At 42.6% G+C, this 24,470-nt stretch overlaps 1 protein-coding gene across 1 annotated transcript; it reads left to right on the forward strand.

The window, feature by feature from the left end:
• The first annotated feature begins 1,065 nt into the window (after nt 1-1,065).
• On the forward strand, nt 1,066-20,168 carry UBE2N (ubiquitin conjugating enzyme E2 N). Its single transcript, XM_005143114.3, has 4 exons — nt 1,066-1,198; nt 18,285-18,531; nt 18,719-18,859; nt 19,475-20,168. Exons 1-4 carry the CDS (start codon nt 1,169-1,171, stop codon nt 19,513-19,515), a joined length of 459 nt encoding a protein of 152 aa, XP_005143171.1. The 5' UTR covers nt 1,066-1,168; the 3' UTR covers nt 19,516-20,168.
• Nucleotides 20,169-24,470: the final 4,302 nt, after the last annotated feature.

Consider the following 24,470-nt stretch of genomic DNA (forward strand, 5'->3'; position numbering starts at 1 on the left):
GAGACAAAAGATAGGTGGAATTCCATCTCAGCTTCTCATACCACTCTTTGAGGCCATGGACAGTGGAGTTTGATTTCAGATCAGCCTCTCACAAAAGCACACCTCTCCTGACATATGCTTCGTGTTATTGTAACTCTTGTGTGATAAAGGCTTAAATTTTAGCACACATAACGTGTTTGTGGTATCTGTGATAGGCATGTCTCAGCAATTATGTAGTCCAGATTTGCCAGTCTCAGAGAACTTTCCATTCTACTGGAGTGTACGGAAATTATGTAGATCATCTTGAAGTCCTTTTTTTTTAAAGTGGTCAAAAACACTTAGCAGCAAATCGTGTACACCAGGGTTCTGCTCCTGGCTGTGCTGCTAACCTGCTTGGTAACCTGTGGCGAATAGCTGCATCCTTCTGTGCTTTCATTTCCCATCAATAATGATGCACAGTGCTTGATGTTACAATTACTGTGCAGCAGTTGTAACATCCTGCAAAGCTTGTGTGACAATGATACTCTAATTTCTACAGTACTTTTCTTCCTGCTGGAAAGCGAGGAGGTTCACAAACCAGGTATTACTGAGGTAAAGATGTTCTAAGATACCTTTGTGACAGGTTTAGCAACAATCACACGGCTTAAAATCAGGAAATGGTACATACTGTACCATTACAGTGCACGGGACACACTGACCAAGTCTTCATATTGTCCATGCCGAGCCATGTTTCACACTTGTTTCAAACGGGTTTCTCCTGCCTTCGTAGACAGCCGGTGCCCATCACGGGCCGCTTACCTCAGAGAGACCATCCATAAGCAACCCTGGCAGCTCGTACCCTGTAGGACTGGGAGAAGTGGGTAACTCCCTGGGCCCTCAGGTTGGCTGCCCCAGACCACCTCAGCTTGGAGACGTGAAGGGAGAAGCTACACTCCTCACGGCTCCCCCGCTGAGCTCTCATGGCGCCACTGTGGGCAGCGAGATCTCGGGGGAACTCTTAGGCCGAGGGGCTGCCCTACGCCCGCACAGCCGCAGGACGGTTGCAACAGATGCGGACGGGCTCGGCCTACATTGCCCGTCGTGCAGCGCCGAGGGCGGTGCCACCGGAAGCTTGGCGAGGACCTACTTCCGGTTGTGCGCGAGCCCTGAGCGGAGGCGAGCCCGCGAGCCTGCACTCCGACGAGACAAGATGGCCGGGCTGCCCCGCAGGATCATCAAGGTACCGCCGCCCGCCCCGCTGCGCTCCGCGGGGGCTCGAGAGGCGCCCGGGCCGCGGGCAGGGTTGGGCCGGGCCGGGCCGGGCCGGGCTCTGCTTCCGGTGACCGGGAGCCGGGCCGGGCGGGGGCAGGGCCGCTCCCAGGCCTCCTCCTTTCTTCGCAGGGCGGGGGGCGACCCACCGCCGCTGGAGCGGGGGGCCGCGCTGCGCCGGATCCCCTCACCGCTTCCCCTGGGGGCTCCCGCGCCCGGCCGCGGCGTGTGCGGGCAGTGGGGAGCGGCCGGGCCCTCCTGAAGGGCGGGAGTGGGCCCGCGCCTCTCACGGTGGTGCCCGCCCGGGCGGCGGCGGCGCCTCACGGCCTGTGTGCGGCCGTCCGGCGGGTATCCGAGCGCCCCTAACGTGTCCCGGAGCTCGGAAGGCACAGGGTGCGTCCCCGGTTCTGTCCCGTCAGCTGTGCTGCTTTTCGCCCCGGCCCCGCTCCCCGGAGCAGCGCTCGCCGTGTCCGGGCTGGGGGAGCGAGGGGCTCGGGTTCCTCCTCCCGTGCGTGGAGGGGCAGAACACAGTGAGCAGCTAAACCTGCGCCGCATCCGTATGTCGGGGGCATCGTACCGGTCTGTGCCGGGACATCCTCGGTATTGTTGTATGCTCTCGGAGCTGTCGGCCCGCACGGTGTTTTAGTGTGTTCGTGCTAGCAGTTCAGTGTCGTGCCTCGACTTTCATTCATCAAGCTCCGTGAGGACTCCCAACTTCGGGGTACTTTCAGTTGAGCCTCCGAGTACTGTTTCTGCCTAAGACTTGAATGATTTGGAGTCAGTCAGCGATACAGGTAGCTGCATTGCGAGCTACCAAATGATAGCTTGGACTTGGAGCTAGCGTGCATGTTTGTGCAGGGCTGCTGTCTCCCACTCGATTTGCAGTGATGTGAATTGCAGCCCGCAAACTGGCAATCACTCCCTTTACAAAAGTGATTCCAGTCAGATTCTTTAGCTCTCACATGAAAAAACAGCACCCTTGTTACTTGTTGAAGTGAACAAATGTCACAAATAATTTATAATGCTGTGAAGCTCTCCTGGTTGAGTGCACAGTGCTGGCAACCACTGTAAAATGCTTGAGTGTAGGATATGTTAAAAGGTGGATGAAAAATAAAACTGTTTTCTCTAAAATGTTATCTAATAAGTGATCAAGGCCAGGTTGGATGAAGCCTTGGGTGATATGGTTTAGTGTGAGGTGTCCCTGCCCATGGCAGGGGGGTTGGAACTAGATGATCTTAAGGTCCTTTCCAGCCCTAGCTATTTTATGATTCTATGGTAGAGGAGATGAGGTAAAACTAAAGCAGGAGTAGCGTTTGTCTTGTGTGAAACAAATTATGATTCTTGCTCAGAATTGTAAACAGTAAAAATAACTTAAGACAATTTTGCAGAATGAGTTGGACACTCATCCCACTGATATCTCAGGTGTGAGAAGGAGCACTGATTCATAATACAGTGGAACAGGTATTCATCACAGAGCTGTGGTAAGAGCTCAGTCATGAGCCTGGTTCCTGTGTTAAATTTTAATAGCTCTTGACAACTCCTCTGAACACAACCAAGGAGAGCACCCACTTGTGAGCTGGTGCATTAATTCCTTTGGTGCTTTTGTTTTTTTATGCTTTTCTAGGAAAACAAAATAGAGCAATTCACACATGACTCATATCAAAGATGTGCGATGGGATGGGAATGTCCCCTTTCTAGCAGGAGAGACCTGGAAATTTTCTCTAGAGGACCCCCTCTTGGAGTTTTGGGGATTATTATCTGTTACAGGGTGGTGTGTATGGAGGTTGTGTGTTTCCGTGCATGCATTATAGGTTGTCTGCAGCCAGTCCAGGGCTTTTAAGTTTTGGATTGTTTGTGTTACAGTTCTTTAGTTTCTGTGCTGTGAATAGGTTAGGTTGCCATATGTGCGTGTGGTCCAGGGCTTGAATCTGCCTAAACACTTAGAACCTAAAAAATGTGCAAAGTCATATTTTGAAATATTGCAGCTGTAGAGGTGCAGACCTAGAAATAATGCTGCTTGAGTCTTCAGGAGTCTCCAGTGAGAATTGTTCTGACCTTTTCCATCCTGCCAGTCTTGAGTTAAATTTCCTGTTGCTGGCTGCCTTGGAGGGAAGGATGTGCTACTGCTAGTGAGAATTTGAAAGATCAGGGAAGGAAATGGAAGAGAGGAAAGAGTTACAGAAAGGTGAAGTAACTCCAGTAACAAGATCTGATTTTCTTTATGCATAGTAACGATTTGATGATAAATAAATGACTTAGGTTACAGATGGGAAAATTCCTTCTCCCTTTGGCCCACATGCACCCTTTGTATTGCCATCTGAGGGAGACTGTTGAGGACTGGTGAGGCTAGGAGTGCATGTTTGTACTGAAATTAAGTCCAGAATCTAGCTAACCGCTCAAAATGCAGTTGGTGTTCCTCATCTTGACCTACTGCTGGCAGATGGCTTGGCTCTCAGGTTGACTAGCGGCCCTGTACTCTTCATCCTGCTTCTTTGCTATGTGCAGGCTGTCATCTAGCACAGTGGGAGAGCAGTAGCTTTCCTTGTCTCAGCAGAGAGCTCTAGATTTCCAATACTTTCCCCAAATTCAATTAAAAGGTGACAGTAGAGATGTTGCAAAGCAGTTGTTGCAGAAGATATAGAATTACTCCTGGTTTGCTGTCCTCAGTTTACTTAGAAACACAGACTTTAAATGAGCGTGTGTGGGGGGGGGGGGAATGATCTGTAAGCTCAAGAAATGACTTTCTTTAGATTTATGACTTAGTGTTAGTGCATCACAAATGGCAAGTAGAAAATGATGATACAGTTTTGGATCTTTAAAGATATAATCAGAATTGGAAAACCTTCTCTCTTGTGAACAGAGAAGAGGTATTTTTATTTGCTTCAGTAGTCCAAACCCAGGGGTCACCTGCGAATCACCTTGAAAAGAAAATCTGCTAATCTAAGATAAAATAAAAATGTGGCACAGCACATTGACATAGATGTGTGCATTTGATGCCGTAAACTTTTTTCCTACTATTAAAAAGTATTTCCAGTATTAAAAATAAGCCTTTGCAATATACAGAAGAAATAAGCCCAGTAGTTTTTGCTTTCAAGCACTTACTACACCAATTGTCTTCAGTGTTGCAAAGTCATGTAGCTCCAGGAATTGAATTGTATCTGATTTTTTTATTCTCTTGGCTGACATTCAATCTACCTCATTGCTGTGTCAAGTGCAGGTGGTAGATCTGAATGGGACAGGCAATGCTGCCTTGTGTCATCTTTTCAAATGTGGTTTTCTTCTGCTGTTTTCACTGCTGCAGTGATCTCATCATTCATGATTTGATGTCCAGGTCTACGTGTTGGCTGTGTAGCCAGTTGTTAGTAGCCCTTCTGTTACATTCACTGCAGCTGCTATTATGAAGCAACCATCTGAAGCAGTATGTAAGACTCCTTAAAAAACATTTTTTTCTTTATTAATGAATTTATCATTGTTAAATTACTGAGGCTTTGATTTCCTCCCTGCCTGGTAGCGTGTTGCTGGCTGAGATGTGCCTTCCTTGCTGTTTCCTGTAAGAAGCTATTTCCACAATCCTTCTAGTGAGCTCCTACTTGCTGTATATATATATATATATTTTTTTTTTTTTTTTGAGAATCTGGGTAACACTTGGACTGCTGAGTTACAAAATGCTACCTCAAAATGTAAGATTCCAGGGAGAAAAATAATGGGAGAGTCTCATGGTGTATGTGATGATGGGCATCTACAGCATTCTGTATTAGAGGTCAGTATAAGCAGCTTTATATCTTTTTTAAAATACAAATCAGGTATTTAATCTGCAACTTCTGAAACTTTCTAGAAGTTAATATACAGTATTACTGCAGCCTACTTGAAGATTCTTACTTTGTCTTGGAATCTATGGACTTCCGGGGAATGGACGTCTCTACATGAGTATTAATTAAAGTTGCCATTGCTTTTTTGATTTCTCTGCCATTTCTGGCTATTTTTTTTATTTCCTGAATAAAAAATAAAATAAAAAAGACTGGAGGTAAACTTTGTACCATTTTGTGGTATGTTATGGTTGTTTGAATGGTGGTTATGCATGGAAAATATTCCTTCTGGACAGTGCTGCTCCTTGGTATTTGTCAGAGAAGCTGTGTATTTATAATGGCTTTTTGTCCCTTGCATGCTGTTTGAATCTTGTGGATAGCTTTGATTTTGACAGATGGGTGAAAATTTAATGAATTTTCAGAGGATTTTTTTTTGTACTGTTCTAAAAAGCACCTTCCCCTGTCTCCCCAACAATGTAAGAAGGTGGGAAGGTAATAGATATGCTACTTTGTGACCCTCATTGAGTCTTTTTGTGGGGCAACTAGTACAGCATAGGCTGGCTGTGGTAGTGGGATGGGTATATAGGCAGGTGCTGGAAGCCTGAAGTTTGGTAGGACACATCCTTTGTGGAGGTGTGTGAGGGAGGCTGAGAAGAAGGCCCAGGCCCAGAGGATAAGAAAACTTCCAAGTTAGATCAAGGTACCAGTTTTAAAAGGAAAAATGTAGAGTCTTAATAAAATATCTTAAAAGAGGACACTGATAACTAACTTTCTACAGCCTTTTTCTTAAAGAAGCTTTCAGTAGACACTAGAGAGTGAAAACTGGGGAAAAACAAGGAAATAATCCAACTAAACAAGTTCCTGTTGCTGGACCACCTTCTGATATAATACTTGAGTAATGTTGAGGTAGTACAAATCTGTAGTACCCCAAGCTTTCTAAGACTGATGCTAACAGGTTTTTATTGCTTTGCATGCAGCTGTTTTACACTGGTAACCATGGAAGTGTATCAGACAAGTACTGTATATAATAAAAGTTTGTTTTCTGTAACAGTACAAAACAAACCCACAGTTTTGTAGTTACATGTGACTGGTGGGTTAACAGAAGAGTGGCAAATTTTGCTGTGGATGGTGTGGTGGGTTGACCCTGGCAGGACACCAGGTGCTCACCAGAGCTGCTCTGTCATTCTGCTCCTCAGCTGCAAAGGGGGAAGAGCGTACAGTGAAAGGCTCCTGGGTCAACACAAGGACACAGAGAGAGATCACTCATCCGTTACCACCAAGGGCAAACCAGACTAGACTTGGGGAAATTAGTTTAATTTATTACAGATCAGATCAGAGTAGGATAATGAGAAAATACTAAATCTTAAAAACACCTTCTTCCCACCCCTCCCTTGTTCCTGGGCTCAACTATACTCCTGAATTCTCTTCTTTTCCCTTCCCCCTGCACTTCATGGGGGACACTGGGAATAGGGGTTGCAGTTAATCACATGCTGTCTCTGCTGCTCCTTCCTCCTTGGGAGGACTCCTCACACTCATCTGCTGCTCCAGCATGGGGTCCCTCTCATGGGAGACAGTCCTCCATAAAGGTCTCCAGCATGAGTCTTTCCCACAGGCTGCAGTTCTTCACAGACTGTTTCAGTGTGGGTCCCTTCCATGGGGTACAGTTTTTCAGGATCAGACTGTTCCAGTCTGGATCCCCTGTGGGGTCACCCATCCTGCAGCAAACCTGCTCAAGTGTGTGCTCCTCTCTCCATATGGCCAAAGGTCCTGCCAGGAGCCTGATCCAGCGTGGGCTTCCCATGCGGTCACAGCCTTCTTCAGGCATCCCCCTGCTCCCCTGTGGGGTCCTCCAGGGGCTGCAGGTGTAGATCTGCTCCACCATGGACCTCCATGTGCTGCAGGGACACAGCCTGCCTCGCCATGGGCTGCACCATGGGCTGCAGGGGAATCTCTGCTCTGGTGCCTGGAGCACCTTCTCTCCTTCTGCACTGACCTGGGTGTCTGCAGAGCTGTTGCTCTCACATGTCGCACTCCTCTCTTCAGCTGCTGCCGCCCAGTTCTACCTCATCCTCCCTTAACTATGTTATCCCAGAGGCACTACTACCATCACTGGTGGGCTCAGCCTTGGCCCATTGTGAATCTTGGAGCCACTGGCATTGGCTCTATTGGGCATGGGGGAAGCTTCTGGCAGGTTCTCACAGAAGCCACCCCTGTAGACTCCCGCTACTAAAACCTTGCCACACAAATCCAGTGTAGATGGTATTTGGACATTTGGAAGCTTTGTATGAATTACTGTTTGTTTTAACAAGATTTTGGTAGTTGACACTGCACTGTATGTTAATGCAAGACTAATGCAAATACACTCTATCAGTGTGACTACAGGAATGGTTTACGCTGTTAGCCTAGTGAATTTAGTTATGCCTTACTTTACTAAAGCTGCAGATGCACCATGAAAATCTGGATCTGTGCTAGTACATAGATAATCCTCTAGGAATTTGCATAGGATCTCAGCTTCACAGTTCCAAAATCCTGTAATCTGTTATGGAAAATTTGAGATCAAGGTCATTCTCGGGGGAGAGTGATGCTGACCTTAAAAATGCCTCTCTTAATGTTACTATTGTTTGGCAACAGCCTTGTCGTCTAAGAGTGGGTGGATTCTGGTTTTGTTTATTTATTATATATTTATTTTCTGAGAAGGTGCAGTTACCTGGAATGCATTTGTCTTTATCTTGCTCTGAGTGACTTCGAAGTGGTGATGGCAACTGGGGAACCAGAAGTGTGTGAGGGAATATTGTGAGAGATTCATTGTTCACAGTGATTGCTTAGCAGAGCTGTAGTTTAAGATTGCTGGATAGTTGCTCATAGATTGAGTGCTAGTTAATGTTTTCTAAATCTAATGTATTGCTGTTCTGTTCTTGCTTTTTTGCAGCTGATGCCTTTGATACATTGACACTCGGAGCATGAAATTGCTTTGTGGGGTGGGTGGGGGTAGATACAGTCAGGGCCAATAATGGGGTCTGGAACCTTCAGGGTGAAGAAAGCATTAGTGCATGGAGACATTAACCCAGTAACAAGTCCAGGAAGTGGACCCATGTGGGATGCTGACAGTCAGGAATTATATGGCAAGGAAGGCAAGAATTCATGTGGAGGCCAGCTACTGGAAGCCACAAATGCAGCCTTCTATTTATGATGTTCGACCTTTGCTTTACACTTTAATGGGCTTTATTGCTTTTTTTTCTTTCCAGAAGGCAGACATTCTTTTCAGAAGATTTTCCCTAATGTAGTTGTTTTAAAGTGGTATAATTTTAACCTAAACATGCTGAAATCTCTCTGACAATATACATCTGCTTAGGTAGCCAATTTATTTTCAGTAATGCTGGTTATAGCCAGTTCTTTATGTAACTGTAGCTAATGAATTGATAGACCCTGAAAGAATTTGTGCCAGAATGTGATGCACTGTTGAATTAAGTTTTTGTGGTTTTCTGAGGCAGCTTTATCCATATATGTAGGAGACAGTTTTGACTGATATATTTCACTTTCTCCTACTGCCTCCCCCTCAAAAATCAGAGTGAAAACATACATGCGGCTTACCTTCTTCTGTGCAACTATCAGTTCTTGGTGAAGGAGATCAGTGTGGTTTTTTCCCCCCTTATCCCACTCTGACAGAACAGCAGAGAGTTGCCATTTGGCAAGTAATTGTAACTTGTCCGTGTGCCAGTATGCAGCTACACCCTTCAGTTTCTATTTCATACCCCCAGATTAATCCAAACTATTAGCTGTAGTTGGAAGATAACAACACCAGCAGCTGGCAAAGGTTTCCTGCAATTGGAACAAGAATATAAAGCAAATGCATGCTGTATGTAGTCTGAATTGAAATGTTAAAGCTGGTATTTTATGTCTGTGTTTTTTGCAGGGAGCCAGCACAACGTGGAAAAGTTACTGTCTGGTTAAGTTAGATTAACCACAGTATCTCAAGGTGATTGGCCTGTGGTTCATGGTGAGCAGCCTTACTCTATCAAAAGGTTTTGTGCTTCTGTTTTAAACTTGCTCTGAGGAGCTGATTTGACTCAGAAGTCTGCAGTAAAGGTTATTTCTTAAGGCAAATCAGTTCTGTGATCTCGTTTGTTATTTGACTTAGCAGACGCTTAGGCTGAAGGAAGGGGTGCATGGGATTTTGACTGTACAAATTAGCACTGCTGCTGGGAAGTCAGAGCTTCCCATTCTGGCAAACCCTTGCCTTCTTTGATGAAAAGGAGAGGTGGAAGTAGTTACCGATGTGAGTGAAATTTAAGAAGGGCTGAGGACCAGGTTGAAGTGGTGGAAGCAAAAGCATTTGGCTCAATTGTGAACTCAATAGCTGAAGCAATGAATGATGAGATAAAATACTTCCATTCTCAGTGACTAAAACTTAGTGCAAATTAGGTGTAACTTTTTTGTTGTTTAATATCCTCACTTTTTGCTATTGGTAGTGACTTTTGATCTGTTTTAGAAGTCTTCTTGGAGGACTTGGCAGCAAATTCCTGCTCTCCCTTGCTTCCTAGCAAATATTGAAGAGACTGATGAACAGTCAGTTAAACTGAAAGATACCTCTTTCCTCATTGCATCTCCCACGTAAATTGGTATGTGTGGTACCCTCCAATGATACATGTTATCATTTCAACTATAGCAGAAAATGGAGCTAGTGCCTTTCATTTTAAACCTGTCATCTCTTTTTGAAAAACTCTCATTTGCAGTATCATCTGTGGAGTTTGTCTACAGCATCCTCTATAAAAGTGCTTCTGGGTACAACAGTTCAAACACGTATCAGATTAAAAGTTACCTTGTGAATTATGCTGTAGTGGCTTGACCTTGGCCAAATGAACATCCAGCCGTGCTCTCACTCTCTGTACCTCAACCAAGCACAAGGAGAAAATAAGATGGAAAAACTCATGGATCAAGACAAAGATGGGGGAACACTTACCAATTACCATCATGGGCAAAACAGACTGGACATGGGGAAAATTAATTCAGTTATTGCCAAGTAAAATAGAGTTGGATGGTGAGAAACAAACAAAATTGAAACACCTTTCCCCTCCTTTTCCAGCTCTCAATGTTAGTCCATCACTCCCAACTCTGTACTTCCTCTGTCCCTGATGGTTGCAGGGGGATGGAAAATAGGGGTTTGTGGTCAGTCCATTACAGCTTCTCTCTCCTGTTCCCTCCTTCTCATGCTTTTCTCATGCTCCGACATGGCCCTCTCCATGGGCTACAGGGAATCTCCTGTGGTGCCTGTAGCACTTACCCTACTTCTCTCACCATGCTAGTTTTGCCCATAGTGTCCTCCCCCACACTTCCCATTCTCTGTGTGATATTTTCTGTCTTTTCTTAAATGCATTTTCCTAGATGAGCCACCAGCTTGGCTGATGGGTTCAGTTGTGCCCTGTGGCAGGTCTTTTGGAGCTGGTTTTGTCTGTCCTCTGCTAGATCACAGTGGATGTCAGTAAACCTTTTGGGGGTTAAGGATCTAGTTAAGAGTGCCCAGCTCACTTTTCCTAAGTTGAATTGGGAATGCTGACAGGGTTCACTTTCTCAGGAGATTTGCAGGATGGTGATTTCTGGCAAGGGGGCAGCAGTAAGTACTGGGAGGTGAGCTGTAATTCCTGTTGCAGTTTAAGTTCTTGTTAAGACAAAGATACTCATCCATCATCTGTCTTCCCTGATCCATTCAGAGTGAAGGCATCTAGGGTTAGCTGAGCCTACAGGTAAAGGTGGATATTACCTGCATTCTTTCACTGTCTGGATAGATTAGAGAGGGCTTGTACCTTGCCTTGGCCTGACAAAGTTGTAGGAGGGTAACCTCCATCTTACTGGGTATTGTTGAAAGTAAATAATTTGACTACTGCATAGAGAATTAAGCTAGTAAATGTGCTGCTGAAAATGGCAAGGAAAGAATAATTCCCCTGAGACGTTGCATAAAGATGTGGTACTGTGCCATTTAAAATATTTAACAGCTCTAAGGCCTGCAATATTTTCTCCTTGTGTAAGAGGCCTTCTTAATGTTTTCTGTTTTCAAGTTTCAGAATAATTTTATCACAGCTGTGTTGACCTCAGAAGGTTTTACTGATATCTTTTTTTTTTAAGGTACTAGCATAAAGCTGCTAGTCAAGGATGCTTTTCTGTAGTCTAAACACTACAAAAGGTTGCTAGATAACCATTTATAACAAGTGTTGCAGAATTTTGTAGATGGATGAAGACTAATTTAGCAGTTTACCATCTGTTACTGAAATTAGCCCTGTTGGTAGTTAAGCTTCTTCCTTTGGAATGAGGTGGTAGCCTCTGAGTTTCCATTTTAGGTTGATTACAGAACAGTAATCTGTTACACTAGTATCTTGTGATTAACACTGCAGGCTCAACTCTTCAAAACAGCCCTTTCACCCAAACAAGCAGTCTGTACCCCCATTCTTCTGACAACATGTGTTTGCACCCTCCTTTCTTCTGGCACAGCTGTTCGCGTGGACATGTGTCATGGGTTCAGCCGTAGCAGTCATTTTTCTCCTTCTTGGTAGCTGGTGCAGTGCTGTGTTTTGACTTCTGGGCTGGGAACAGTTGCTTGATAGCGAGCATGTTTTGAGGGTGTTTTTGTTCAGGGCCTTTTATGAGGACGTGCTCTGCCGGGGAGGAGGGGAGGCCAGGAGGAAGGAGAGACAGGACACCTGACCCAGGCTAGCCAATGAGGTATTCCATGCCATAGCACGTGATATCCAGGATGCAACTGGGAGAGAGAGCTGGAGGAGTGGAGCTCTGGAGGAAAAATGGAGGAGGGAGCACGCGGTGCTCAGCCGGGCAGGGTGGAGTGAGTTATGGGTCAGTGGCTGGTGGGGTGTTGTATTCTTTTCGCTTGTTATTGGCTTTATCATTATTATTTGTAGTAGTAATGGCAGTAGTGATTTGTGTTATGCCTTAGCAATTAAACCGTTCTTATCTCAGTCTGTGGGGGCTACATTCTTTGGATTCTCCTTCCTAACTCTCCGGGAGTTGGGGGAGCAATTGGGGGGAGTGAGTGAGAGTACTGTGAGGATTTGGTTTAAACCATGACAACATGTGGTGAACAGCATTAGTACTCTTCTCTTTTGCATAATTTTTTTTTCTTCGTCCAGATCAGCTGCATGCTGTGTTTCACCATGAGGTTGAGACACAGGTATACAGGCAAAAGTGAAGGTATATAATAGGCTGAAGTGGAAAGGCAGCATGGCTTTTTTCTTCCTTTCCCCACGGATTGTTCATTTATCAGATTAAAATGCGGAGGGTTTGTTTTAAGGTCTTTCCTGAGCCTTCTCCAGGCTGAACAAGCCCAACTTTTTCTGGCTTTCTTCATATGAGAGGTGCTTCAGTCCCCTGATCATCTTCATGGCCTCCTCTGGGCTCACTCCAACAGGTCCATGTCCTTCTTGTACTGGGGACCCCATAACTGCACACAGTACTTCAGATGGGGCCCATGAGAGCAGAGTAGAGGGGTCAGAATCACCTCCCTTGACCTGCTGGCCACAATCCTTTGGATGCAGCCCAGAGTATGGATGGCTTTCTGGGCTGCTAGTGCCACTGCTGGGTCATGGTGAGCTTCTCATCACTAATCATATCACTGAAGGATATTGTATTTAACTTGTGGTTAATACGCAGGGTTTTTTTTACTTACTGAAGCTAACTGTAAAGCAGTAATATTGTATATGAAATAAGAAAACGGTTTTAAGGAAATTAAGCAGGCAGACAGCTGAATTACTAAGCAAAGCAAATTTGGCTGAAGACATGGAGCTTGGATTTCTTTTTTGAGCTAGTTTGTGCTGACTTTGCGATCAAACTTCTTTCTCAAATCCCGGTGGCCTCCATACAGTAGCCTTAAAGCTCTCGTATTTTGTAGGTGATAAGATACTGATTTGTTCCTACCTTTTTTTAGCCGCAGCCCTTGGAAGGCATTGTGAAATCTGTGGTGATTAACTGTTACCATAGTACAGGGAATGGGCTTGCAGTTATTTTTCCAAGCAAAGAATATCCTTTATAAAAAGCAATGAAGAAGCTTTTAAAATTGTCTAATCCCATGCAACAATTTCTTCACTTGCTACTGGAGTGATTTCTGTCAGGCAAGTGAAGCTTTAGACAGTTCAGCTGCAGTGGCTCTGCTATGTAAGAAATGATGTTTGAGGGGTCTTTTTGCAAGCACTTGCATACCTGAATTTTCTAATTGTGGTTATTTGCCAGTATGCCGGTGTTTGATCCTATCTTAGTCTGTTGATAGCAAGGAAGACTTCTGAAGTATCTTTTTTCAAGCTTTCAGAAACACTTCTACAGGACTGAAGGTGGTTAAAATATTAGTGTTATTTCTAATGGATTAATTCTTTGTATGCTTGCTCATATCTTTGTGTGTGCTAGCAATTGATCTTTGTGCATGTCTGTATGGAAGCATTTTCTGGGTTTTTCAGCTCACTTGAAGAAGGGCTCTGTCCTGTATGTGGACCAGGAGAATCCTGGCGGTTATGTCTGCTTTTCAGTAACTTTTTTTTCCCTTCCACTGAAAGCAGGATAGCCTGCTTTCCTGAAGCTCAAAGAATGCTCAAAAAGCTCAAAGAATGAAACATATCCTCCTGCTAATTCTTCTCTTGTGTTTGTGTAGCTTCCCACAGTCTTGGCAACCTTAAAAACCCGCACTCCCACCGGCTGCTCTGTTGGCCTCTTCTAAAGATAATGGCACTCGCTCTTCCTGAGCCTTCTTGTCTTCACAGGTTACTGTAAAAGCAGGTTGAGGGTTTCTCCCCCCCAAGGTACAATTAGTTTTCAATTTAATGTCTTCATAGAGCATCGCTATGCAGAATGTCAGCTACACCATCTGGCCCATCCATATCATCTGTCACTCTACTTCGAGCCACCTGGTTAATAGGGGAAGCTTTGCTTTGCTTGTCAAAACACCTTCAACACTTCTGTGTTTTTTAACCACTTAAATAAAAATAAGAAAAATACAATTGTGGGGGGCATAACCAGTTGTGAATGACAGTATGTTGTTTTGAAGTACTGATTGTATCTTTTGTGTTATTTTGGGTTTGTTAATTTTCTTTAGTTGATGGAAATCATAGACAAAGTGAAGTAAAAGCAGGAGCAAGAAGAGATCTCAATCTAAAAACACTGCAGTGTCTGACAGATAAAATTAACTGCCTACAGCACCATGGGATACTTCATTAAATGCTTTAGAGCTCAAAAGATGTCCTGAAATCTCTTCTGTGAACCTTGAGTATGCTAGAGGAGAGCTAGCAAGAAACACTGTAAGGTGCTGTTTTGGAACACTTATTTGATGGAAGTTTGTATTCCCATGAAGACAGAACTAATTGCACTATTGTGAAAATATTTACTGTGAGCAGCAGAACTTCAAAACCTGGTTTTCTGTCAATCTGTCCTTTTTCCTTTATAGCATGTTAATATCTGGGTGTCCCAGCTTTTTTTTAAATTTATCAGTAATTTTGGAGGGTTTTGTTGCCAGGCAGGAATAGTACTTACTTAGGTGGAATAAACTGGCCAAACAGCATGTAATATGAGAGTTCTACATGTGTTTCTCTTCAGTGGCACTGAGCTTGGTTTCTGTCTTAGCCACTGACAGCTTGCAAAATGTACAGAAAAGTTGAAGTTGGACAAAGATTTCAAAGGCAGTTTTGGGGAGGAGAGGGACGAGTAACAGTTTGCACAAAGCTCAGCTAAAAAACTGGGGAAAGTAATAAAAAATTACATCAGAAGATCAACATATAGTTGAACTTTTCCTTGTTTGTAGGTTGAGTCCACATATTGTGGGTGACTTTTACAAGGTGTTTTTTTGATGTTTTTTTTTGTGTGTGTGAATGTACACTTAAAAAGTCATCATTGCAGACTGGTTTGGGTTGGAAGGGATGTTAAAGGTCATCGAGTTCCAAACCCCTGGCACCGGCAGGGACACGTTCCACAAGACCATGTTGCTGACAGCCCCATCCCTGTATACTGACAACTGTTTCTCAAATATGGGTTACGTCTCCAAGTCTTACGGCAAATCAACTTGGTTGTCTTTAACTGGCCATCTTACTGTAAAACAGGAAAGTCAAATTCCTGATATTACCTTAGGATTGGACTTACTTGTATGTTTAAGCTTTTTATATGCTTAGACCTTAAAATGTAACTTTTTGATTAATTTTTCTCTTCCTGTTCCTTTTCCATTGTTTCCTCCCAAGTATATTAAAGAGATTATTATAAATATCTTCATAATTGAAGGGCAAAAGCCTTATTTGCTTCCAGAATTTAGCAGGTGGTGTTGATGTATTTAAGTACAAACATTTCATGTTCTTTTAATAAATGGCATCTTGTGATTTGTTTTTTGTAGTCTAACAAGCTTGTCAGTATTCTAAAAAGATGCCTTTTCTGAACCTAAGATGCTTCTCAGCTTTTGTGTAAAGCAGTACTGTATGTTCACAGTAGTCACGACCTGTCATTTTGTGTGTGTCAGAAGTTTAGCCTGATGCTTGCTCTCTCAGCATGGTGGCTTCATCAGAGCTTGGTGGGTATGAGAGATGAGAGTTGACCAGTTACCTCAGATTTCTTGCAAGTATTCCTCCTCATCTCTGCCTGAAAACGGCTTCAGTTATGCTGATAGTGGTGGAGCTCCCTGCACAGTGCAGGAAGTGAGGCATGATTACTTAAAGGGTTTTTAATCTAATATTGATGTTCCACCGGGGACTTTTATGAACAGCCTCAGCACTAGTGTAGCTGTATGCAGCAGAAATGCTTTTCTTTGCTCTCCCCTTTTCTGTGGTGGTTTATAGCAAGATTACCATGTACACATAATGTAGAGGCTGTGTGAACATAACATACTAGCAGTGGTATAGCCCCTTCTATATAATGCAGTACCTCAATTAAAAGGATCGTTTTTCTCATACATGGGTTCTCCCATTGTTTACTGGGAAATGGTTATTAGTGGCAGAATGTGCGGCTTGCAGCCAGGCATTGCTCCATCAGTTATGCTGGCAGGTAGAAGTGCTGATGCTGCTGCCAGACAACTGCTGATTCCAGGTTATTTTAAGCCAGGATTGGCTGCCCACTATGGTTACAGTCAGCATACTGTGTGCATACTGGTATAACTAGAGAGACAGTCTGGAGAGCAGAGTGACTGAGTGGAGGCTAGGGACTGCTGAGATCAGCCCAGCTATTAAAATGTGTTACCCTTAATATTTAAAAATAATAAATCTCAAATCTGAGCAGGCCCATAAGGCCCAAAACCACACAAGTAGACAAACTGTGGATCTGGCAAAGTACAAGTGGTAGCAGCTGTGAAGAAGTTTAAAAATTGGATCTTTTCATGAAGTTTGTTCCTTTTTAATTTGAAGTTGGCTGGCTGTATTAGTTTGTCTTTTCCATAAGGCACTGTTTTATCTGCCAAAATTGTCAAACTGCTTCAGAGGTGGAAATCCAAATTGTCACACTTACCTGTGGCAGCACTCACACTGAAAACTTGCTGGAAGAAATAGGGGATGTTTTATGCACGTGCAGGCATCATCTGTAGTTTTACTTTCATACTACTGAACTAAAGCTTTAAGCATTCATTGTAGCTGCTTTTCTAGAGGATTACTGTACAGGTAAATAGGTAGCAGAATAGAAGTTCTGAGTACGTTATAAATTTTTTTATCATTTAAAATAAACTTGCAGAAGTGAGTGTAATAGCTCTAAGAAGCTTGGATGGCCTTCCAGTAAGATGTGTAAGTGGCATTGACAGCTAATGCCTGTGCAGATAAGGGGGCAATATGTAGTCATAACAAGGAATTAGATCAGATAAATGTGTTTTTATGTTTGTGTGTGTACATAGTAATAAATTCAGTATTATGATTTGTAGGACCTTGATTTTGAGACAAATAACTGGATTTTGGCATTGTTACTGTGACTTCACTTCTTTTTTTTTTCTAAAGTGATGTGTTACTTAATTGCATTGAGACAGCTATATCACTTAAATGCTGTGTAAATTTATTTCTGCAAAATGTCAGTATTGTAACACTCCTGTTATGTTTGAAGAATGGATTAAGCCAAGTAGAGGTAATCAGTCCACTTGTTTTTGTGTTAATGCTATTTATAGACAATAAATACATGATAAAACTAGAATAATAATATTATACCTACCAGTTACCATTTTCTGTCAGTAGAAGTAGGATAATTTTTCATTGTGAAAGCCAACACAGAGGTGGTGAAAAGATTAACTGTATGTAGTAAAAATAAGCTAGAGGAAGGGCAGGAAATGGTGCTAAAATTACCTGAGGAAATGAGGCTTCGGCAGAATTTGTTGTCCCTGCCTTAATGTCCTCTTGCCCATTTTGACCTTGCATGCCTTTTTTATAAGGAGAAGTAGAATGGTGCCTAGAATACTTGTGAAGGCTGGCTGCAGAGGAGAGGGAAGCTGCACAGGACTTGATCAGTCTGTCCGCTCAGTGCATTAACAGGATGGATGGTCAGAATATGGGCAGCTCTTAACTATGGTCATAGTGGGGTGTCTGAGGCAGGGTTTGTGCTGTAGGCAAAAGAAAGGAGCACAAAGAATACAGATCTCTGTAGGAAACCAGACTTCCCTAACCTTGTGGCTGGCAGAGCAACTTGCCTGTCTCCTACTGTGTGTTAGGGTGACTTTAAAAGTAGTTATATGTAGGCTGAAGGTGCTCACACCAAGGCTATTTATGCATGCATATGTGTAAATATGTAACACATCCTTAAAAACACTGTTAAGTGTTGCAGCAGAGCAGTACTTTAAATTCCTCAAAGCCTGAATCTAATTCCAGTACAAATGTTCATCTTAATAAATTCTTGTTAGAGTAAACCTCGAACACTTTCTGTGGGTGATTAACCCCTTCTTTGACTTCTCACATAACGCGATTTTCTCTTTAAGGTAAAATGGGAAATGCTTTTGGTATTTTCATTGTGGTATATTGGAAACAAATAACTTGGCAATATTTTAATCAAAATTTATGAAATTCGAGGACACTTTGTTACCTGTTAGCTTGTGCTATAGAAGCACGTGCTGTGAGGGGTCTGAAAGGAGTTGCATACCAGTTTACCACATTCTTATCTTTCTGCAGATGTTCTTTGACTTTAAGGTGTCTGTTGAACATTGTTTCTGTGGCTGTAGGCAAATAGCTCATAATGAATACTCGTTGTTTTGAAAACAGTTTGTACAGGTTGCATTTATTTGAAATTGGCTGTATTCGTTACATTGCCTCCTTTTTCTTCTAGGAAACCCAGCGCTTGTTGGCAGAGCCAGTCCCTGGGATAAAAGCAGAGCCAGATGAAAGCAACGCACGTTATTTCCATGTGGTCATTGCAGGTCCACAGGATTCCCCCTTTGAGGGTGGGACATTTAAACTTGAACTATTCCTTCCAGAAGAATATCCAATGGCAGCTCCTAAAGTACGTTTCATGACCAAAATTTATCATCCTAATGTAGACAAGCTGGGAAGAATATGTTTAGATATTTTGAAAGGTAAGTGCTACCTTGTTTTCTTTTGTCTGATTTTATTAAGTACAGAAACCTGTAAATGGACTTCAAAAGAGATTTCATTTGTTAGAAGAATACCTTGCTTATTCTTTAATCTGGGAGAGGAAAGCTTGCTTTTGCTTGTAGGCTGTGGTGAATATGATGTTTCACACTGCTGTAAATGTCTCTTCAGATAAATGGTCCCCAGCTTTGCAGATTCGTACAGTCCTGCTATCAATCCAGGCTTTGTTAAGCGCTCCCAATCCAGATGATCCACTAGCAAATGATGTAGCTGAGCAATGGAAGACCAATGAAGCCCAAGCCATAGAAACAGGTGATGTATCTTGCATTTTTTTCTGTCTAGTTTTAGAAAGTAGCTGATTACTCATTGGTTGGGGGGTGTAAATTCTAGCCTCTTGTTTTATGTTCGCAACTTGCAGGAATACTTACTGCATACAGTCATATTCCAGCTGTCCTGACTGTGTCTACAGTGGTCTGTTTTCAAGTCTGTGATGCTTGCTAGAAGAAAAACTCTCTTGATCTGTTTCACCTTGAGTGTTCATGTTGCTAAACTTGCAGGCATGTCTAATTTGGAGTAGTGATAAAACAAAAATATACACTACTGCTTTTCCTCTAAAGCTTAAGGCACAGTTACCTGGTTTCAGAAAGTACATCTCTTCCATACCCGCTTCTGTTACATGCTGTTATGGACTGAAAGATTTACTACATTATGCCTTTCCACTTCTGGATCCAGTGCAGTTAGGCTACTTCTGTAATATGAGGAATTGTCAGCTGCTGGAGTTCAAAATTGCACTTAAATCTCAGAACTGATACTTTTGCGTACTTGCAACAGTGGCATAAAGCTATCTTTCAAAAGAAGTATTTAAAGTTACTCTAATAGAGCCCTAAAAATATCTATTTTCTTAAATGTGTTTCCTTTTCTTTTCAGCCAGAGCATGGACTAGGCTATATGCCATGAATAATATTTAAATGCGCTTTGAACATCAAGTGTGCATCACTTCTCCTGTTCTGCCAAGACCTCTTCCTTTTTTGTTTGCATTTAATGGACACAGTCTTAGAAACATTACAGAATAAAAGCCCAGACATCTTCAGTCCTTTGGTGATTAAATGCACATTAGCAAATCTGTGTCTTGTCCTGATTCACTATTGTACCGCATGAGCAGAGGCTAGAAGTTATCATCTGGATTGTTGTGAAATTGTTTGAAAGCAGCAACACATCTCTGCTTTTAATCTTTTTTTTCCATCATGGTTTAAGTATAAGCACTGTGAATGAAGGTAGGCAGGGTTAGCTGCAGGGCTTTTCATCTTAATTTTGTGGGCTTCTCCTCCCTTTTTATGGTGATGCTAATTGCATTGGTAAAAGCAGCTAACCAGTTATACTTTAGAATATACCCTCTAGCCCAGTCTAACTTAGACGCTGTAGATGGACAAGCTTCATTGTTTGAACAAAAAAAAAAAAAAAGGGAACATTAAACATCCATCACCTTCACTAATAATATTGTGATTCTGCTGTCAAGTGTAGAAAATTCCCCCCAAGAAAAAGCTTGTGACCATTTTGTATGGCTTGTCTGGAAAATCTCCTGTAAATCTTATGTTTTAGTAAAATATTTTTTGTTATTCTACTTGGCCGTTGTACAGTTTATTTTGCTGTGTTTTCATTTCTCTAATGTGACAATCGTATTTAAAAAAAGATGGAAACCAGAACTATGATTTGTCTTCACCAGTCTGACAGATTAAACAGAGAAGAGAGAATTCACAAGATTTTTTCCTTTTTGCTTCTGTTTGCTGGCTGATTTTAATTAGCTTGTGTTATGTGGCTGACCTTACCTGCCCAATTTAATATGAAATTGAATTTGGAGTGACTTTTAGAAATAAGTCTCTGATGTAACCATTATAACCATAATTATAGCAGTGCGTTGGTCTGCATTTTCATGGAAATAACCATAATCAAGCAGGAGGTTGAGAGCAGGTGACAGCACTAATTGTGAGTATCTGCATAACTTCTCTTTGCTGGTTGTCATCAGATGTTAGGCTACAGTTTTCTAACTTCTTGAATTCTGCCATCTATTAACATGTAATATCAATGTGTAGAACCACGTTATGGCCAGCTTGTGTAGTGACTGATGTTTGCTTAACCACTTCCAGCTAGCACCTCCTACCACTGGTTTTCTCTACAAGCCTTATTAAGCTACTTGCTTGAGCAACCAGTCTGCTTAAATAGTAGCAAAGCTTCCCTATTGGAGGGAAGGAAAGTTATGAAAAACTTCCTTCTCATCCTTGTTTTTGGTGTATGCATCTTGTCTGAGAGTCCAGCATTTTTCTTGACCTTCATCCATCTTACTGCTTCCCTTAATTTCTTGTATCCATATTCTCTTTTCCCAAACCTTCTCCCTCACAAAAAAAAGGGGGGGGGAATGCTTAAAAGCTTTTGGCAAGGCCAACCCGAAGTGTATAAATGACAGCTTTTAGTGTTTGCATAGTGAGTGTTTTGTCATGCAGTTCAGGGGTACGGTTATGTAGTCTGTTGGTATTCTCCCTCTTTCACCTCTTCTTGCTCCAGTGTCATCTGAGATTTCTATAGAATGTGGTGTATTTATTGTGCTCTTCTGTAAGATGAAGAATATCTATTAAAACTATGTTTTCCAACAGACAGTGCTTTCAGTGGTTAGTAACCGGTGTTGTCCCTCAGAGTGTTCCTTGTAACATGGTTGAAGCTTGGTTCAGAATTCAGCTTGATCACCAGATTGAGCTATACAAAAACTGTTCTAAAACAGCTAGTTTCTATGTGGAATGTAAGATAAAGTTGCATTCAGGGTTTGTAATAAATTTGTTTTTCAGAGTGGGTAAGCACTGTTAACCCTCTCGTTACATGTGAGCATGTGTTTGGGTTTAGTGGGCATATAACCTATGTGTGCTATTAACATGGGCAGCTTTCATGGCAGGCAGCTGAGTGAGCTGTCTACACCCTGGATTCACCTCACCTACTTCTTAATGCTTTACTTTACACTACATGTACAGCTTTCCCTAGCTCTCTGCCTCTACTCCAGTGAGGAGCAGCACCCCCAGAAGACAGTCAGACCCACCTAAGCACCCCCTTTGAACATGGCTTTCGATAAACCGGACCTCGCCTGGCACTCAGGCGATTGAACTTCAGATGAGGTGGGATGAATCCAGACTAAAGGTCACTTAGCAAATGGCTAGGTATTTGTCTGTTCAGGGCTTAAAACTCAGCTAGAGTTGGCAGCTAATCAGAGGCTATAATTAAAGCTAAGTTCTTAATGGACTATAGTTAACGTATTAATGAAAAACATTGTCTGCCTCCATTTGTTAGTGACTGAGTAATGTGGCTCATAGAACTGTTTGATTACGCAGCAGCCAGTATGTGTGATTTAAAACCCTTTAGAGTATTTTCAAATGATAGCTGTAATGAAGGAAATTTGAAATGGGCTTCCTAAAAACTAAAATCTGTTTGTTGTGGGTCTCTTCAGTCATATTTGAATCCTTTAGAAGTTGATTATATATATTAAAAAGTAATATGTATTCAACTTTTAAACTCAATTTAAGAGCTCTGTATAAAGCAAAGCTGGGAATTTCATTGTCTTACACTGAGGAAGCTTTTTGGCTAAATTCTTTGAAGGCAGTTACACCTAACCTTTTTCCTCAGTTAAGTAAATGTATTTTCACAGCTGTTATCTGAAACTCAGTTACTTCTGTTACATCTGCCTTCACAGCTGGTTTGCAAATGCAGCCATCTTTTAGGGAGCACTAGTTTTAGCTGGTTTTAATGCCTCTCCATTGGACAGATTTACAGTAAATTTAAAATACATGGGTTTCCTTCAGCATTACTGGTGCTGTGTGCCAAATGTCCTGAAAACCTGAGCAAGAGCGGTGACACTGCATGTTATATGGTGGAGACTGGATAGTAGCTGTTGAGCCTGGGTTAGCATGTGGCTCTGAAACCTCACATGCAGAACACTTCTGCAGTAGTTACAATACTTCTCTTTTAGATGGAGAGGAGGATTTGGACGGCTTTATTTTTGCATAACCATCTGGTGGTGGTGTCCTAATGTGTAGCCATGTTCTGGCATGGATGTGAGGTATGTTGTCACTAGGATCTGATGGGACAGGTTGGTTATATCTTAGATGACTTTAGACTAAACCAAGTGAAACGTTGCTTCTGTAGCTTTCAAGAAAGTGTATTTCCACACATTGAGTTATTGTGAAGCATCTGAATGTACTAGTAACGTCAGCCATTGTGACATCTCGAACTAGTAACATCAAAACCTGTGACATCTCAACTTGTGTACAGTCCTTGATGGGATATTTTCTTTTCTGAGGGTTACACTTAAAGTGAAATGTCTGGTAGGTTTTGTCAATAACATGTCTTGACTGTAATGTAATATGACACTGAAATAAAAGGAAGAGTGATTATTCATTGCATAGACACTGAGCTTCATTTGACTACAGTGGGCTGCTATCAGTGTGCAGTACATTTTCCTGACAGTTCTTGGCATCTGTTAAAATAAGGAAGATGAACATTGAGAACTTCTCCTATAAGTCGCTTCCCAGTTGCTGTGGCTTTGCTTTTTTGACTCTTGGGTGGGGTGAAAAGAGCAACAAATCAGAGGGGACTGCTCTGGTAAGCAAGATCAGAAGATGTTTTTTTTGTTCTTTTTTGCCTGTGTTTAAATCTGCTTGTTTTAGTACAGGTCTTTCCTGTTTAACTGCACATTTCAGATAATTTCTAGTGCAGTCAAATTGACAGATGTATTAAAGCTTTGGTAAACCATGTTATGTTATGAGCATGGCACAATGTTAATTACATGTCTGCTATGATGGGTTTTGTACTGTGTGTTGCAGCATTTCCTGTCTAAGTCTGCAGGAGGATTTTAAAGCAAACGTAATTGTTGCACTGAAGTTCATTAGAAGAGTGGTGTCAAGCAGCGTGAATGCTTTATCTGTGGTGTCTGCTTTTGTAAACTCCACTCAAGGCTTACTCTAAGGGGTAAGAAAATTTGTGTGAGCAAATTTTCTCTTTGTCTGCAGGGCAGAAAACTAAGGATGAAAACTGCTCTGTTTTGGAGGGCTATGGTGGTGGAAGCTGTGAGCTGAACACTACCCACTGGGTGACCCCATTAGGAAGGGGAATTATACCCTACCTTGTTGACAGGGAGTTGTCACCCTGGATCAGTCCATAACTGTTTTGAGATCCTCCTGGAGGTAAAGAGCACTGGGGGGTGCAGCACCTGAGGTTCCTGTGTATCACACAGTGTGAGCCTTCCCAGGTAGAGGTGGATAGCAGTGTTCTGTGTAACAAAGATTTTTGTTCAGCCTGAAAGAGGCTCCAGGGAGACCTTCGAGCAGCTTTCCAGTACCTAAAAGGGGAGACTTATAAGAAAGCTGGAGGTGCTTCTTACCAAGGGCATGTAGTGACAACACACGGAGGAATGGCTTTAAGCTGAAAGAGGGGAGATTTAGATTAGACATTAATAAATTCTTTACTGTGAGGCACTGGCACAGGTTGCCCAGAGAAGCTGTGGCTGCCCCATCCCAGGCAGTGTTCAAGGCCAGGCTGGATGAGGCTTTGAGCAACCGGGTCTAGTGGAAGGTGTCCCTGCCTGTGGCAGGGGGTTGGAACTGGATGAGCTTTAAGGTCCCTTCCAATGCAAACCATTATATGATTATTATTAATTTGGGAAATATAAATTACTTCACATGGGCACTCATCTCTGGCAGAAGTGCTTGTTGCAAAATTGTGTTTCAGATGCTCAGGTGTACGCTGGGCTCATCTTCAGAGCTGCTGTGAGGGAGTATTTTTGGTTCAGACCTAATCTGCACCTCCCTGCCTGCCAGGTACCCAAGCTTACATGTCCCTGGTTTCTGTAGACATGCTTGCAAGGTCAGTTATAAATATGAAGGATTTC

Source organism: Melopsittacus undulatus, chromosome 5 (genome assembly GCF_012275295.1).
Source record: "Melopsittacus undulatus isolate bMelUnd1 chromosome 5, bMelUnd1.mat.Z, whole genome shotgun sequence".
Taxonomy (NCBI): Eukaryota; Metazoa; Chordata; class Aves; order Psittaciformes; family Psittaculidae; genus Melopsittacus; species Melopsittacus undulatus.

What these genes read in the sequence shown, in the direction of transcription:
- UBE2N (XM_005143114.3), top strand. Translation starts at nt 1,169, where the DNA reads ATGGCCGGGCTGCCCCGCAGGATCATCAAG. An exon ending in TGCCCCGCAGGATCATCAAG is followed by an intron (nt 1,199 to 18,284) that starts GTACCGCCGCCC and finishes TTTTTCTTCTAG; the next exon opens with GAAACCCAGCGCTTGTTGGC. An exon ending in AGCCCAAGCCATAGAAACAG is followed by an intron (nt 18,860 to 19,474) that starts GTGATGTATCTT and finishes TTTTCTTTTCAG; the next exon opens with CCAGAGCATGGACTAGGCTA.